At 41.8% G+C, this 13,210-nt stretch overlaps 1 protein-coding gene across 1 annotated transcript; it reads right to left on the minus strand.

The window, feature by feature from the left end:
- Positions 1 to 293: 293 nt before the first annotated feature.
- On the minus strand, positions 294 to 8,549 carry LOC309354862 (olfactory receptor 5V1-like; the record flags this gene model as incomplete). The annotated part of the gene is made up of 2 exons (XM_081885126.1): positions 8,331 to 8,549; positions 294 to 1,139 (listed from the first exon to the last, which is right to left on the minus strand). Exons 1-2 carry the CDS (start codon positions 8,436 to 8,438, stop codon positions 294 to 296), a joined length of 954 nt encoding a protein of 317 aa, XP_081741252.1. The 5' UTR covers positions 8,439 to 8,549.
- Positions 8,550 to 13,210: the final 4,661 nt, after the last annotated feature.

The raw sequence follows: 13,210 nt of genomic DNA on the forward strand, positions 1-13,210 counted from the left end.
GAGCAGTCCCAACAGACAGTCAAGATGCAGAAGTAAGCGGCTTTCTTGACCAAAGTGCTTCAGAGATTTTAGAGGGAGAATCTATTTTACCAAATGAATTATCTTTATTATTTATACCACCCATGATGGGCTGGTATGGAAACGCTTAATAAATATTTTACATCATAATCCCCCCACACCCACTAAGTGAGCCTTATTGCTGAAACTGCTCCAGAGATCTGCATCTAAGCAGAGAAGTATGTGAGGAATATTACCAATAAATAAATGGTGCTGTGAAATTTGCAGCCCATCTTCTAAATTCCTGTATGAATTGCAAATTTCATAGAACCCTTTTTAAGGGCCTCCTTGACATCATTGTTTCTTAAGCTATATACGATGGGGTTGAGAAGGGGAGTCAATATGGTGTACAGGAGAGAAAAAACTTTGTTCAAGTCTCTCAGGATGCTTGTCTTGGGTACAATGTAAACTATAATCAGTGTCCCATAGAAAACTGTCACCATTATCAGGTGAGAGGAGCAAGTAGAGAAAACCTTCTGCCTGCTGGAACGCGAAGAGATCTTCAGGATGGAGGTAATGATGCAAACATAGGATGCCAGGGTCAACAGGAAAGGAGGAAAGGCACATAGTGATGACAATATTAAAATTGAGGTGTCTATTGTATGCGTATTACTGCATGACAAGTCAATGACTGGGCCAATATCACAAAAGAAATGGTCAATCTCATTAGGGCCACAAAAGACTAACTGGGACATGAGAGATGTGGTTATGGTGGCAGCTAAGCCCCCACTCACCCAGGAACCAGCAGCCAGTTGAAGACACAATCTGTCTGTCATTTGGATAGCATAATGCAATGGCTTGCATATGGCTAAGTAACGATCAAAGGACATTGCGGCTAGGAGGAAGCACTCTGTAGTAACAAGTATGCCAAAAATGTAAAACTGTGTGACGCAAGCAGTGAATGAAATGGACCTGTCCCCTGTAAAGAGACTATAGAGCATCCTGGGCAGAATGGTGGAGCTGTAGAAGGTCTCCAAGCAAGACAAGTTCCCTAGGAAGTAATACATGGGTGTGTGAAGGTGCTGGTCAGACACAACAAGAAGAACAATGATGAGGTTCCCAGAGATGGTCACAATGTAAATCATCAAAAACAGCAACAGGAGAACAGTTTGCAGATTCTGACCACCCTCAAACCCCAGGAGAATGAATTCTGTGATCATGGTTTGATTTGCCCCATTTTGCACTTGCCAGGAGATCATGTAGATAAGATTTGCACACTGGAAAACAAGAATGGAAGGATTTAATTTACGGCAGTGTTGAAGCAATCTATGCAATATGTAATTCTAGGTTTGGAGTGTGAATTTTACAATGGTGAGATGTTTGAACACCATTCACTTTCTGCTAGCCAGATTTATCACCTAAATTCTGTAATCATTACGATTGCTCCATTTTGCACTTGCCAGCACGAAATATAGATAAGACCTGAACATTGGAAAACAAAAAAAAGAAAGGAGAAAAAGGGTAGAACTAAATTGAAAGCGTATTTGAAAGAAACTAGAAAATGTATAGGTGTGGCTTTCACAATGTGAATTTTGTAACTGGATATTTTTAGCCACACACTTGGCAGCAGCTGCTGCTGCTCCTGCTGCTTCTTCTCCTCCTCTCTGCCTCTCTCTCTCTCTCTCTCTCTCTCTCTCTCTCTCATTCTTCCGCTAGCAGAGGAGGATGGGGTTTGGGGGGGTAGTAAGAGGGGCACATATCACCCAGCACCACAGGATTACTCAAGACTTTGAGATTGTATTGCAAGGCAGATCTCAGTGGTTTTATTAAATTCTGAAGCTGAATTGATTTTGCACAGCAATATCAAAATATCAAAAAGCAACATCAATAAGCAATATCAAAAATATCCAGTGGTGATAAAATGTGGACCTTGTCTTTTCCCATTCTGTAAATATGTGAGAAAGGTTGCCTTACCTTTAAACGTGTCTACTGTAGAATGAGCAGTGCAGGGAATTCTCTCAGCAGCAATAGCAGAGCCTGAAGGTTCAAAACATCCTTTGACATCTTTAACTCCAGTACCTGTCTTCAGGCTGATACTAACAACAATGCAGGGAATCAATCGGAACACTTCTAGATCATGATGTCCCAAAGGCATCGCTCTTATTTGCCATTGATCCTAGAGGGGTGCTTAGCACTCCTCTTTGGATTATTTACTCCTTTTATCCTGGAGGAATGTGTAATCTCCCTCGACATTTGTTCATAGCAAGAATGTCAACTACTTTAAACTGCCAGAAAATTAATTCTACTTTGAACATGCTGTAAAATTTAAGTTCAGGCAGAGCCATCAAGATAATATTGTTTTCCTTTTGTTTTGCTACTGTGATTAACTGTACAGCAAGAAACTCATTGAAGTTCATGGGGCATGAACTAGTCAAGCCAAAACATTTTCAACTTCCATTTGCTTCCGGAGGGAGAGCTAGGCACTTGCTAACATTGCTCCCATTGAAAAAGAAAGAGACTGGGAACTATTTAACTTGGACTGCTTTGTCTATATATTAGTAACAGGCAGTCCTGGACTACAAACACTGAGGGGATGATCCAGCCCCACAGAAACACTGTTATAAAGTATACAGCTGAACCCATATGTGTCTCCACCACTTACATGTGTTCTACGCACATTCCTGAGAGGATTGGAAACTTTTCCGTAGTCAAACATGCATGTGTTATGAATGCATCTTTACTGCTAACCACTATACCTAATAAAAATATTCACAAACAAGAGCATTAAAGAAGAATTGGTTTATGACATGAAATGAAAGACAGAGTATACAGATGCTGCTTCAGACAGCAAGGTTACAGGTGGACCTAATTACCCAAGCTTGAACTGTGAACACAACCACTTTCCATAGACACATACTAATCAGAAAGTGAAAATGAGTTAGTATACCTGATCTAGCTGTAAGTGGATCTTTGAATGAGGGATAGAAGATGTGTGCGTTCTGTTTGAAAATTAAGATTTCTCCTTAAAATCTTATATCACCATGACTACACTGTGTCTCACTCATTTCATCATCTAGCAAAATCCAATTCCTTTTTACATGAAGTGATGATTAAACTTGGTTGGAAAGTAACACAGGATCAGGGTGCTGACCTTTAATTTAATATTAAGAGTTCCAGATATTTGCTTCTACTTTCCGGGATACGTATAAAGCAAGGTCTGTTACCAGGGTCAAAGACAGCCCATTAAGGGGCATATTTCATATTCAGGTAATGCCAACTGCACTGATGCCCTGCTCCACAGTTATAATCCAGATTCACACCCAGCATTACTGCATTATTAAGGATCATGACACAGGACAGGTGCAATCCTGCTTCTACCTCTTCCCCATCCCCGCTTCTGTGCCGAACAGTAAGTTGGGAGAGGGGAACTTAAAGAGGATTTCAGATAATGTTTTTGGCATGTGGCCAAGGTGCAAAGAGAAAGTAGACCCCCCCCCCGAGCTGAAAGACCCACCCTATCATCTGTCCAAAAACGGGTTCCTAGAGCTCAGAAGGCATAAGCTCACCACCCTGCTTCGATTAGTGGTATCAGAACTACTACACCTGCTTTTGAATTATGGTGCTGGAGGAGACACTTGAGAGTACCATGGACTGCAAGAAGGTCAAACCTATCCAGTCTTAAGGAAATCATCCCTGAGTGCTCACTGGAAGAACAAATCCTGAAGCTGAGGATCCAATACTTTGGCCACCTCATGAGAAGACTCCCTGGGAAAGACCCTGATGTTGGGAAAGATTGAGGGCACAAGGGGACGACAGAGGACGAGATGGTTGGACACTGTTCTCGAAGCTACCAGCATGAGTTTGACCAAACTGTGGGAGGCAGTGGAAGACAAGAGTGCCTGGCGTGCTCTGGTCCATGGGGTCATGAAAAGTCGGACATGACTAAACAACTAAACAACAACAACTGCTACACCACATCATACTCATTTCTGATTTGTATGAACTCAATTGTTTATTGTGGCAGCCCCTGCACTTTAGAACTCCCTGTCTATTGAGATCAAGATGGTGCTTTCTGTGTACTCCTTTCAGTACCTGCTAAAAACATTCTTATTTAGAGCACGATTTCTGTTCTCATCCTGAAGCAAAGTTCTTAACCTGAAGCACTATTTCTGGGTTAGTGGAGTCTGTTACCTGAAGCGTCTGTAACCTGAAGCGTATGTAACCCGAGGTACCACTGTAATAGAGTAATTAAGCCATCCTCCCCAAGTTTTCCCCAAAGGATTATCATGCTGAGATGGAAAGAAGATAAAGTCCCAACGAGAGACGAATGACTGAAGAAGATGATGAACTATGCCAAAATGATGAAAATGACTGGGAAAATTGGAAACCAGGGAGAAAGAAACTTTAATAAGGAATAGGAGAAATTTACAAATTATCTAAGAAAATACTGTAAACAACTAAAAACTTTGGCAGGATTTGAGTAACACTTGTAAACTAAGATTTTAAGAAAAATGGGGAAAATATATGATGCAGTTGAAAAAGAATGGAAATGGAAACCATGGCAGGCTGGAGGGAAGTCCAAGGATTTAGGGAATCCTAAATGTTGATTATCATGTCCATTGTTTGAATTTAAATGTGTAGTGTAAAACTGAATAAAAAAAGTATTTTAAAAACCCTCTAAAGATCATCATCCTTATGGAAACTTTGAACCTACCCTGAGCCCATTGATACCTCCCTCCTGTATGTGTATGGCTGATTTGCTTACATTAGCAACAACACTCACCACCTGAGCACTGGACATAGAAGGAATGGCATAGCACTCATCACAAAACTGTTTTTGAAGATGATTGCTTGCCACGAAGGCTGCTCCATTGCAGCAAATGGGGCACTGCCCCACCAACCTCATTCTTCCCTCAACCAGCTCCCAACTGCCTGCCTTCTTGCACCTAGTCCAGGGGATGGCAGCTTTCTTCTGCTTATTATCAGTCTTGCCAGTTGTAGAACATAACATGGAGGCGGATGGGGACCAAAGCAAAATTGACTAGCTCTGCTCATCATTGGCTTTGGCTCCCCCTCCTGTTGGGATCTCTTCCCCATGAGTTCCAAAAGTCCTTGAACTCCGATAATCCCTTTTGTGTTCATGGATGAAGCAAAGCGAGTTCTGTGTGTACAATTTAACCTACTGCAGAAAGTAAAAAAATATGTATTGATTGCTTGGCCCACTTTTTCTACGGCCCTTCCCCAGACTGAAGTTTACTCAGAAAGAGAGTGGCCATCAAGCAGATAACGTTTTCCACCCCTGACATAAAGAAAGCATGCAATTGCATTAGTTGTAATAAACTAAGACACATTTCTTAAGGACCTAGATTTTGACAAAAAAAAATTATCCAAAAAACAGCCCATTGGGGGCATATTTCATATTCAGGTAGTTTCAACTGCACTGATGCCCTGATCCAGTCATATATATATATATATATATATATATATATATATATATATATATATCCAAAAATTTTATTGATTTTCCAAAAAATTTAAACAGCCAAACAAACATAGATCTTAACTGTACTTGATCCAATCTTAGTAACATTGTTAAGTGATTTCCTCAAATCCCCCTGGCAAAGTTTCAGTGTATATCATTGTAACAGTTTTCCAAAACCAATTTTCTCATAAAATTAGCTTAATCACTTAACATCTTTCTTTCTTTTCATTTTAACATTAAACATATTATTCTCTAACATCACATTTAAATCCTAAGCCTATCTGATATTTGCAAGTTTTTCCAACAAAATTAGCTTGGCGTATTTAAGTAAATAGTCTTTGAATTTCATCCATTCCTCCAGGTACACCTCCTCCTTCTGGTCGCGGACTCTTCCAGTCAGGTCGGCTAGCTCCGAAAAGTCCATCATCTTCATTGATCCACAGTTATAATCCAGATTCACACCCAGCATTACAGCATTATTAAGGATCATGACACAGGACAGGTAATGCCAACTGCACTGATGCCCTGCTCCACAGTTATAATCCAGATTCACACCCAGCATTACTGCATTATTAAGGATCAGGACAGGTGTGATCCTACTTCCACCTCTTCCCCATCCCGGCATCTGTGCCTAACAGTAAGTTAGGAGATGGGAAATTAAAGAGGGTCTCAGATAATGTTTTTGGCATGTGGCCAAGGTGCAAAGAGAAAGTGGACCCCCCCCCGAGCTGACAGACCCACCCTATCATCTGGTCCAGAAACGGATCCCTAGAACTCAGTAGGCATAAGCTCACCACAATGCTTTGATTAGTAGAATTAGTACACCAAGAAAAAACTAAACAACTGTTCCATTTCCCATGTCTGACATGACTCCAGTGCTATTGGGAAGAGGAGAGAATTTCATTTATTGGTTTATATTCTTAATAAAATATCAACAAAACATCAGATCACCATAACCTTTGCAAACACAGCATGCAAGTACAATTTTGAAAGGTTGACAAAGCACATAATATGGATAATTACAAGGAGTGTTTGTTTGTTTGTTTTTCCATTGTCCACTTGGGGACATTTTGAAGATTAGAATATATAAACCCATGCCTTTAAAAAGAGAGAGAATATTACGGAGACTCATCAGCACTTCTTCTAAAACATCCTTCGTGAAAAGCCAGTGTTGTACAGTGGTTAGAGCAGACCTCCCTGACCTGGTTCCATGAAGAGGATTTGGACTGCAATTCCCATCAGCCCCAGCCAACACAGTGCTCCAATTGGAGTGGGTTTAGAGCATGATGCTATGCTGAGGATACCTGGATTTAAATTCCCACTCAATCCTAAAGTTCAGCAGATGACTTTAAAATGGGAGACCTCCCAGCACAAAGAAAAAACACTGCATGGGTGATTTATATACCTGATTGGGAATTGTTACACTTTTCCTAAGTGCCTGGAAGTCTGCCCCTTTTTTCTTCTTGTGACTAGTGACTTCCCATACGCTGTTATCTCGGTGTGCCACTTACCCCAAGTCACACAGGAGCTCAAGAAACTGCAGAAATGGAAGGCCAGTTCTTGGAGTGAAATGATTAAGACAAAAGTTATTGGCTTGTATCCATCAGTTCTATTCAGAGTAAACCCATGGAAAGCTATGAATATGACTAACTGAGGTCCAAGAATTTCAATGGTTCTCTTCTGAGTAGAACTGCATCTAACTGATTCAGCACATGAAGAAGACCAGAAAATATGGTGGTACACAGCCCGCCCAGTCTTCCCTTCTTGAGGCTTCCAATTATGCCACCCCACCCTGGGCAAACCTGGAGACCATAACCATACCTCAATTCTATTCCTGAATTCGTTCACGGGCAGAATTTATGTTTAATCATGGATTTTTTAAAAAACACATCTAATTATAATCCCCCTACCATTCACTGTGAAAGGAAAGATCGCAGTGGACACAGGGTTTTGCAGACATGGATACTTGAACTACCTGATAAAGAAAATGGAAGAGTTCAAATCACTCATTGGAAAAAGAAATTGTCAGTTTCTTCCAAACTCGTCTCAGGGCTCTGTGAACTTCTTGGTTTCTCAAACTGTAGATGAGAGGGTTGAGCAAAGGAGTCAAGACTGTGTAGAAAATGGAGAAGACTTTATTGAGGTCTCTCAGGGTCGGCGTGTCCGGCAGCATGTAGACAATGATTAAATCACTATAAAATAGGCAGACAACAATTAAATGAGAGGAGCAGGTTGAAAAGGCCTTTTTCCTTCCAGTGGTGGATGGGATCTTTAAGATGGTGGTGATGATGCAAGCATAAGACGTGAGAGTCAATAGAAACGGGATGACGACAAAAATGAAATTAAAGAAAAGGACGAGGATTTCAATCATGCTTGTGTCACTGCATGACTTTTTTTCCAATGGGAAATAATCACATAAGTAATGATCTATGACACGGGGTTCGCAGAAGGATAGCTGAACCATGAAAATCAGCACAATGCTATTAGCCATCAAACCATTTACCCATGCTCCTGCCATGAGCTGAAAACATAGTTTTCTATGCATAATAGTGGCATAGAGCAAAGGACTGCATATTGCCAGGTAGCGGTCATAAGACATTACTGCCAAGAGAAAAGTTTCTATCGCTACACAGCAGCCAAAGAAATAAAACTGGGCTATGCATCCACTAACAGAAATGGAACCAACACCAGTCAGTAAATCGGCCAACATTTTGGGCACGATGATTGAGCTATAGCAAGTCTCCAGGCAAGACAAATTCCCCAGGAAGAAGTACATGGGGGTGTGCAGGTGCTGATCTGCCCAAACCAGGAAAAAGATCAGCAGGTTCCCAGCTGTTGTCGCAATATAAACCATCAAGAAGAGCAAGAAAAGAAAAGGCTGCAGCTCAGGGAGATTCCCAAATCCCAAGAGGATGAATTCCGTGATGACTGTTTGGTTTCCTTCTTTTATATCCAACATTGTCTTTTTATCCAACAAATGTCACACCAACTTTAAAATCTAACCGGGAGGACATACATTTTAGTGCAGGAGAAATATCAAGAACATTTTGTACATGAGCTCCAATTGTAACTGCGCAGTGTATTTTGAGTTAGGTTGGTCAATTTTGTTCCCCACATTAGGAATGAAGCTATGGAATGTGATTGGTCTGAAGGTCACAACTTAGTTTAAATATGAAAGACCTGCAGTTGAAATTGAAAGTGCAGGCATCCTGAGCTTGTCCCCTAGGCAAGGAGAAGGGCATTTGTATCTACAACAAAATGTTGCAGTGCGGAATTCTCCTGTTTCATGTTCTAACTTGCCATGCCATGCTTCATTTCAGGATACTCAATTCCCTCCCCGTGGTTTCCCATTCACCATCACCAACAGGCAGTCAGCATTCTAAGGCCGCTGAATGAGTCCAGTCAAATATAAGGAGAGAATATATTTGTTTACCCTTATTATCAGGGTAAAGCACATTCCAAGGTGGCATAGAATGAAGTCAGTGGCTTCAAACTAAATTTAAGGATTATATTCTGTCTTACTCAGAGCAGACCCAGGGAAACTATGGACTTGGTTGTGCCCATGCCAATGGCTCTACTGAGGGAATGACTTAGTTGGAAATATTTCAATATTAATGGGACTTCATTCCCATATAAATCATTGGGGCTTAGTTAAATCATGATTGCCTTTTTCATCTATTTCAAAGAGCAAATTAGTCTAGAATAGATACAATCCATTATGATAAAAAAATAACATTAAAGAGCTGGATGTTTGTGATAAATTATCATTCATGCACTCTATATGATGATATGGTATATTTTGTCAAAAAATAAGCTCAACCTTTTTAATTAGGATAAAAAGGGAGGAGAGCAACACAGTAAACTACATCAGCTTGAGAACACAGTCTTCACTTTTTTTTTACTGACAATCAATTTAAAAATCGTTGAATTAATGAGTTTGTTTGCCTTAAATTCAAAGGGGGCATTGAAAGATGGTACAATGCTGCCAAGAATAGCAGTGTTCTAGAACCTACCTGTAGTAAGTCACTGTCACAATCACAGATGTCCCAGGATTCATTAGCACCATTTCTCCAAATCCTTTATAAAGAAACTGACATCTTTTCACCTATGGTGAATGAGTGTTCGTAATATAGCTTCTCATAAGCACTTCAAGGAAATGATCCTGGGAGAGTGGCTGCTAATTTGCTGGCTTTCTAAACTGTATGAATGATGCAACCAGCCTCCTAAGCCCCAGAGAGATACCAAGGTTATTTACCTTTCCTTGGAATGCTACATTGCCCAAAGCCTAGTACTTCTGAGGGCTGGGCTAAAAATGTCCAGGCAATTAATTCTGGTAGTTCAAAATGTCTGATTTATACAGGGAAAAGGAGTTAGTATACCTGATCAGGCTTTAAGTGGAACTCTTAGTCAGGGACCATAGAACTGTGTCTTCTGTTTGAAAATTAATATCTCCCTTTAAAATCTTATATCACTGTGACTACAGTATGTCTCACTCATTTCTTGGTCCATGTTCTAGCAAAGCTATGGAGTTGAACCTTGAGATCAGAGAGTGAAAAAGGAGTTCGGAGATTCTGGGAGAAGGAGGATCCAACATGGCGGCGAAGGTAGTCTCTGAGTAATTTCGCTTACTCTTATCAAAGTTTTAAGTGGTTTTATGCGGTTTTTATCCTCCCTTGTTTTTATCCGTGAGTTTTAATGATCTGCTGGCTGTGCTGGCTGTCTTTTAGTATCTTTTAGTATCCCGCTACTTGTTTTATCTTTGTTTTCTTTTTATCTGGGTGGCTCCGACGCCCGGACTTGCCGCCACGGCTGCCGCCGTCTCCCTAACAGGGAGAGATAAGTGAAAGGTTCTCCTGGGCATAAATCCTCTGCCCTGTCGACCAGCTCTTTCCTTTAGCTTTTAGTTTATTGCACACTACGAAGTGAATTTTGCCCGACTGCTGGAACCGAGCTGTCTCAAAATCCTAGGAACAAGGAAAAGGGGAAGGAAGAGGCTTGAACTGACTGCCTTACTGTGAGTAATTTTATGGCACCACTCTCCTGGAAGTGGTAGTATTCTTGTGAGGAAGACTAAAGGATTTAAGGAGCTCCCCAGCTCCTGCAAAATTGATTTATGGGCCATGGAAAACGTCCAAGAGACTCTGACGAGGCATTATCCTCTCCAAGGCCTAAGCAATTAAGGAAGGGTTCACCTAAAGGAGGGAGAGGCCCCAAAGAATGTACCCACTCAATAGCAACTCAAAATCGTTTCGATCCTCTAACTGCCCTTGAAACAACATCAGAAGATGAGGCCCCTGAGACGTTACAAATTGGAAACGCTAATGGTAACACAAATGGGGATGGTCCCTATCCAAAGGAGGAATTGGTAGCCGAATCGGACTGCACAGGATGCGAGCAACTCCATCTAATAATTAGAACTCTAAACTGTATATTTAAGAGAATTGATGGCCTATCCTCTCAGCTGCATAGTCTTCAGCAAAAACTGGATCACCAGCCGACCAAGACAGCCCAAGAGGGGGCAGTAGATGTTCCATTGCGCCGGCAGGAAGCTCCACCAAACACCGATTGTATGAAGAACTGCAAATACAATCTCAACCCCGCACTGAATCGCCAATCCCTGATTCTACATCCAAGGAAGATTTCCCTAACCTTCCGGGGAAGGGACCTAAGTTGGACAACGCTACATGGGACTAAAGAGCACCTCAGATGGCTTCTAAAACTCGAGGCATCACAAATAGATCTTTGTGCTGTGCTTCCCTTAGTTAGCCAGAACAGATATCAGAGAGTGATGCTGGCTTTCCACTCTGCAAAAATCCCCTCTCTTATTATTAAGCAAAAAGTTTTTTTGAATAATCTTGGTATTTTTCCAACGAGAGTTTTCATGGATTCCAAAATTAGACCCCTCCTATCAGAGGGATTAACCAAGGAGACGGTACAACCCTCCCGCCCTGAACCACAAAAGAGGGCTGAGCTGTACACTCCATGTCTGGGCCAGTCTCATAGTAACTCCACTCCTACAACCAAACACTACGAGTGTGCCAGTAACTCTTTGACACCCCAGGAGGAAAGAGAGCTTATCGCCTCCTTTGGAGAGTTACCAGCGATGGAACAACAAGATATTATAAATAGGCTGGATTTACTTAAACTTCAGCTCCTAAGGATCGCCTGCAACAGAGTTCCTACGAATGATACCCACTCTAATTTAGCGGTGCCATGCCCCATGGAGGTGGAAACAACAATTCCCCAATACCCAGCATATAAGGTGCCCTCTGCAGTAGATGGGAAGGTCCCACTGCTGGAGGCAGACTCTTCCCCTCCCCTTCACGCTGGTAACTCATCCCTGCTTTTAATAGACTTATCTGTTCCCTCTGTGATTAACCGATCCAAGAATGGAACTCAGGATAACACCCCCCTGGATAAATCGTTGTCCCTTCACCCCTCCATGCCGGACTTGGAATCAACATACATCGAAGACCATCCACGTCCTGAGACGGTAGTGGCCACCTCAAGTAAGGCTTCTCCACCAAAAATCCAACAATCATGTGAGGAAGACACCACAGTGCCGCGAGTCACCACAGAGTGGACTGAAGACCCAGCAGGACATATAAACCAAATGATCACAAGTGGATCGGTTAGATCCCCAAAGAGGACAGCTCCAGCGGACTTGGCAGGAGCCTCTTCAGGGCCTAGTTGGGCCCGACAGCTAAAAACATCAAATATTATCTATATTCACAATAGCTCAAGAGGCACACCTGCGCCAAAAGGAGAGAAGTCATCTACCATTAGTCAAAGGAAAATTACTGACTTCTTTAAATTTGACAACCCACCAAGATCAGCGTTCCCCCCTTCTCCATTGTGACTACCCAAACCTCAGCCAAACTCTCCCCCGTTCTCCCTTTTAAGCTGGAACATAGCAGGTTGGAAGGGGAAAAAATTCGACCCAGACTTTGTAAAACTAATAAACTCACACCAAGTAATTCTCCTGCAGGAAACATGGGAAGAGGGGAGAGTAAATATTAATGGGTTTGATGCTATATCATCACCAGCATGCCCGTCCACTAAAGGAGGCCGGCCTAGTGGAGGATTAGTCATAGCAATTTCCTTGAAAATACGGGCAAAACTCACGCTTGTAAATGCTTCCACCCTTGCAATTACAGCCCTGATTACGGGGAAAAACTTCGAACTTGCTATAGCAAATGTTTATCTTCCTCCTGGAGGCAACATTGCTGACTTATACAATAAATGGGAAATCCTGGAGGAACATCTTATTCTTTGTCACTCCAAACACCCCAATATACCCAATGTTATAGCAGGGGATTTCAATGCTCGCATTGCAACAAACTGGGAGTCCTTAACCAAAGCCAAATGGTGGATAACCCCTGAATTCATTAATGACCTCTCCCTCCACAATCAAAGACTCTCCAAAGACAAAAGGGTAAATGAAGCAGGAACCCTTCTTTACCAATTGGTACTACGTCTAAACTTAGTGATTCTAAACGGGAACTGCCCACCTGACATACCGGGTGAGTTCACATACATAAGCCCCTCTGCAAACAGTGTCCTGGATTATATGCTGGTATCTCATGATATATTCCCCAAATTTTCCCATTTTAAAGTTGAAAATATTCAACTGAGCGACCACCTACCGTTGGTCGCCACAATGACTATAGACTGGACCCCAGATGGAGACAGACATCCAACACATTTGATTACGAACCCAGTACTGCAAGT

The sequence above is a fragment of the Podarcis melisellensis genome, assembly GCF_964234715.1.
Source record: "Podarcis melisellensis genome assembly, chromosome: 13".
Classification (NCBI taxonomy): domain Eukaryota; kingdom Metazoa; phylum Chordata; class Lepidosauria; order Squamata; family Lacertidae; genus Podarcis; species Podarcis melisellensis.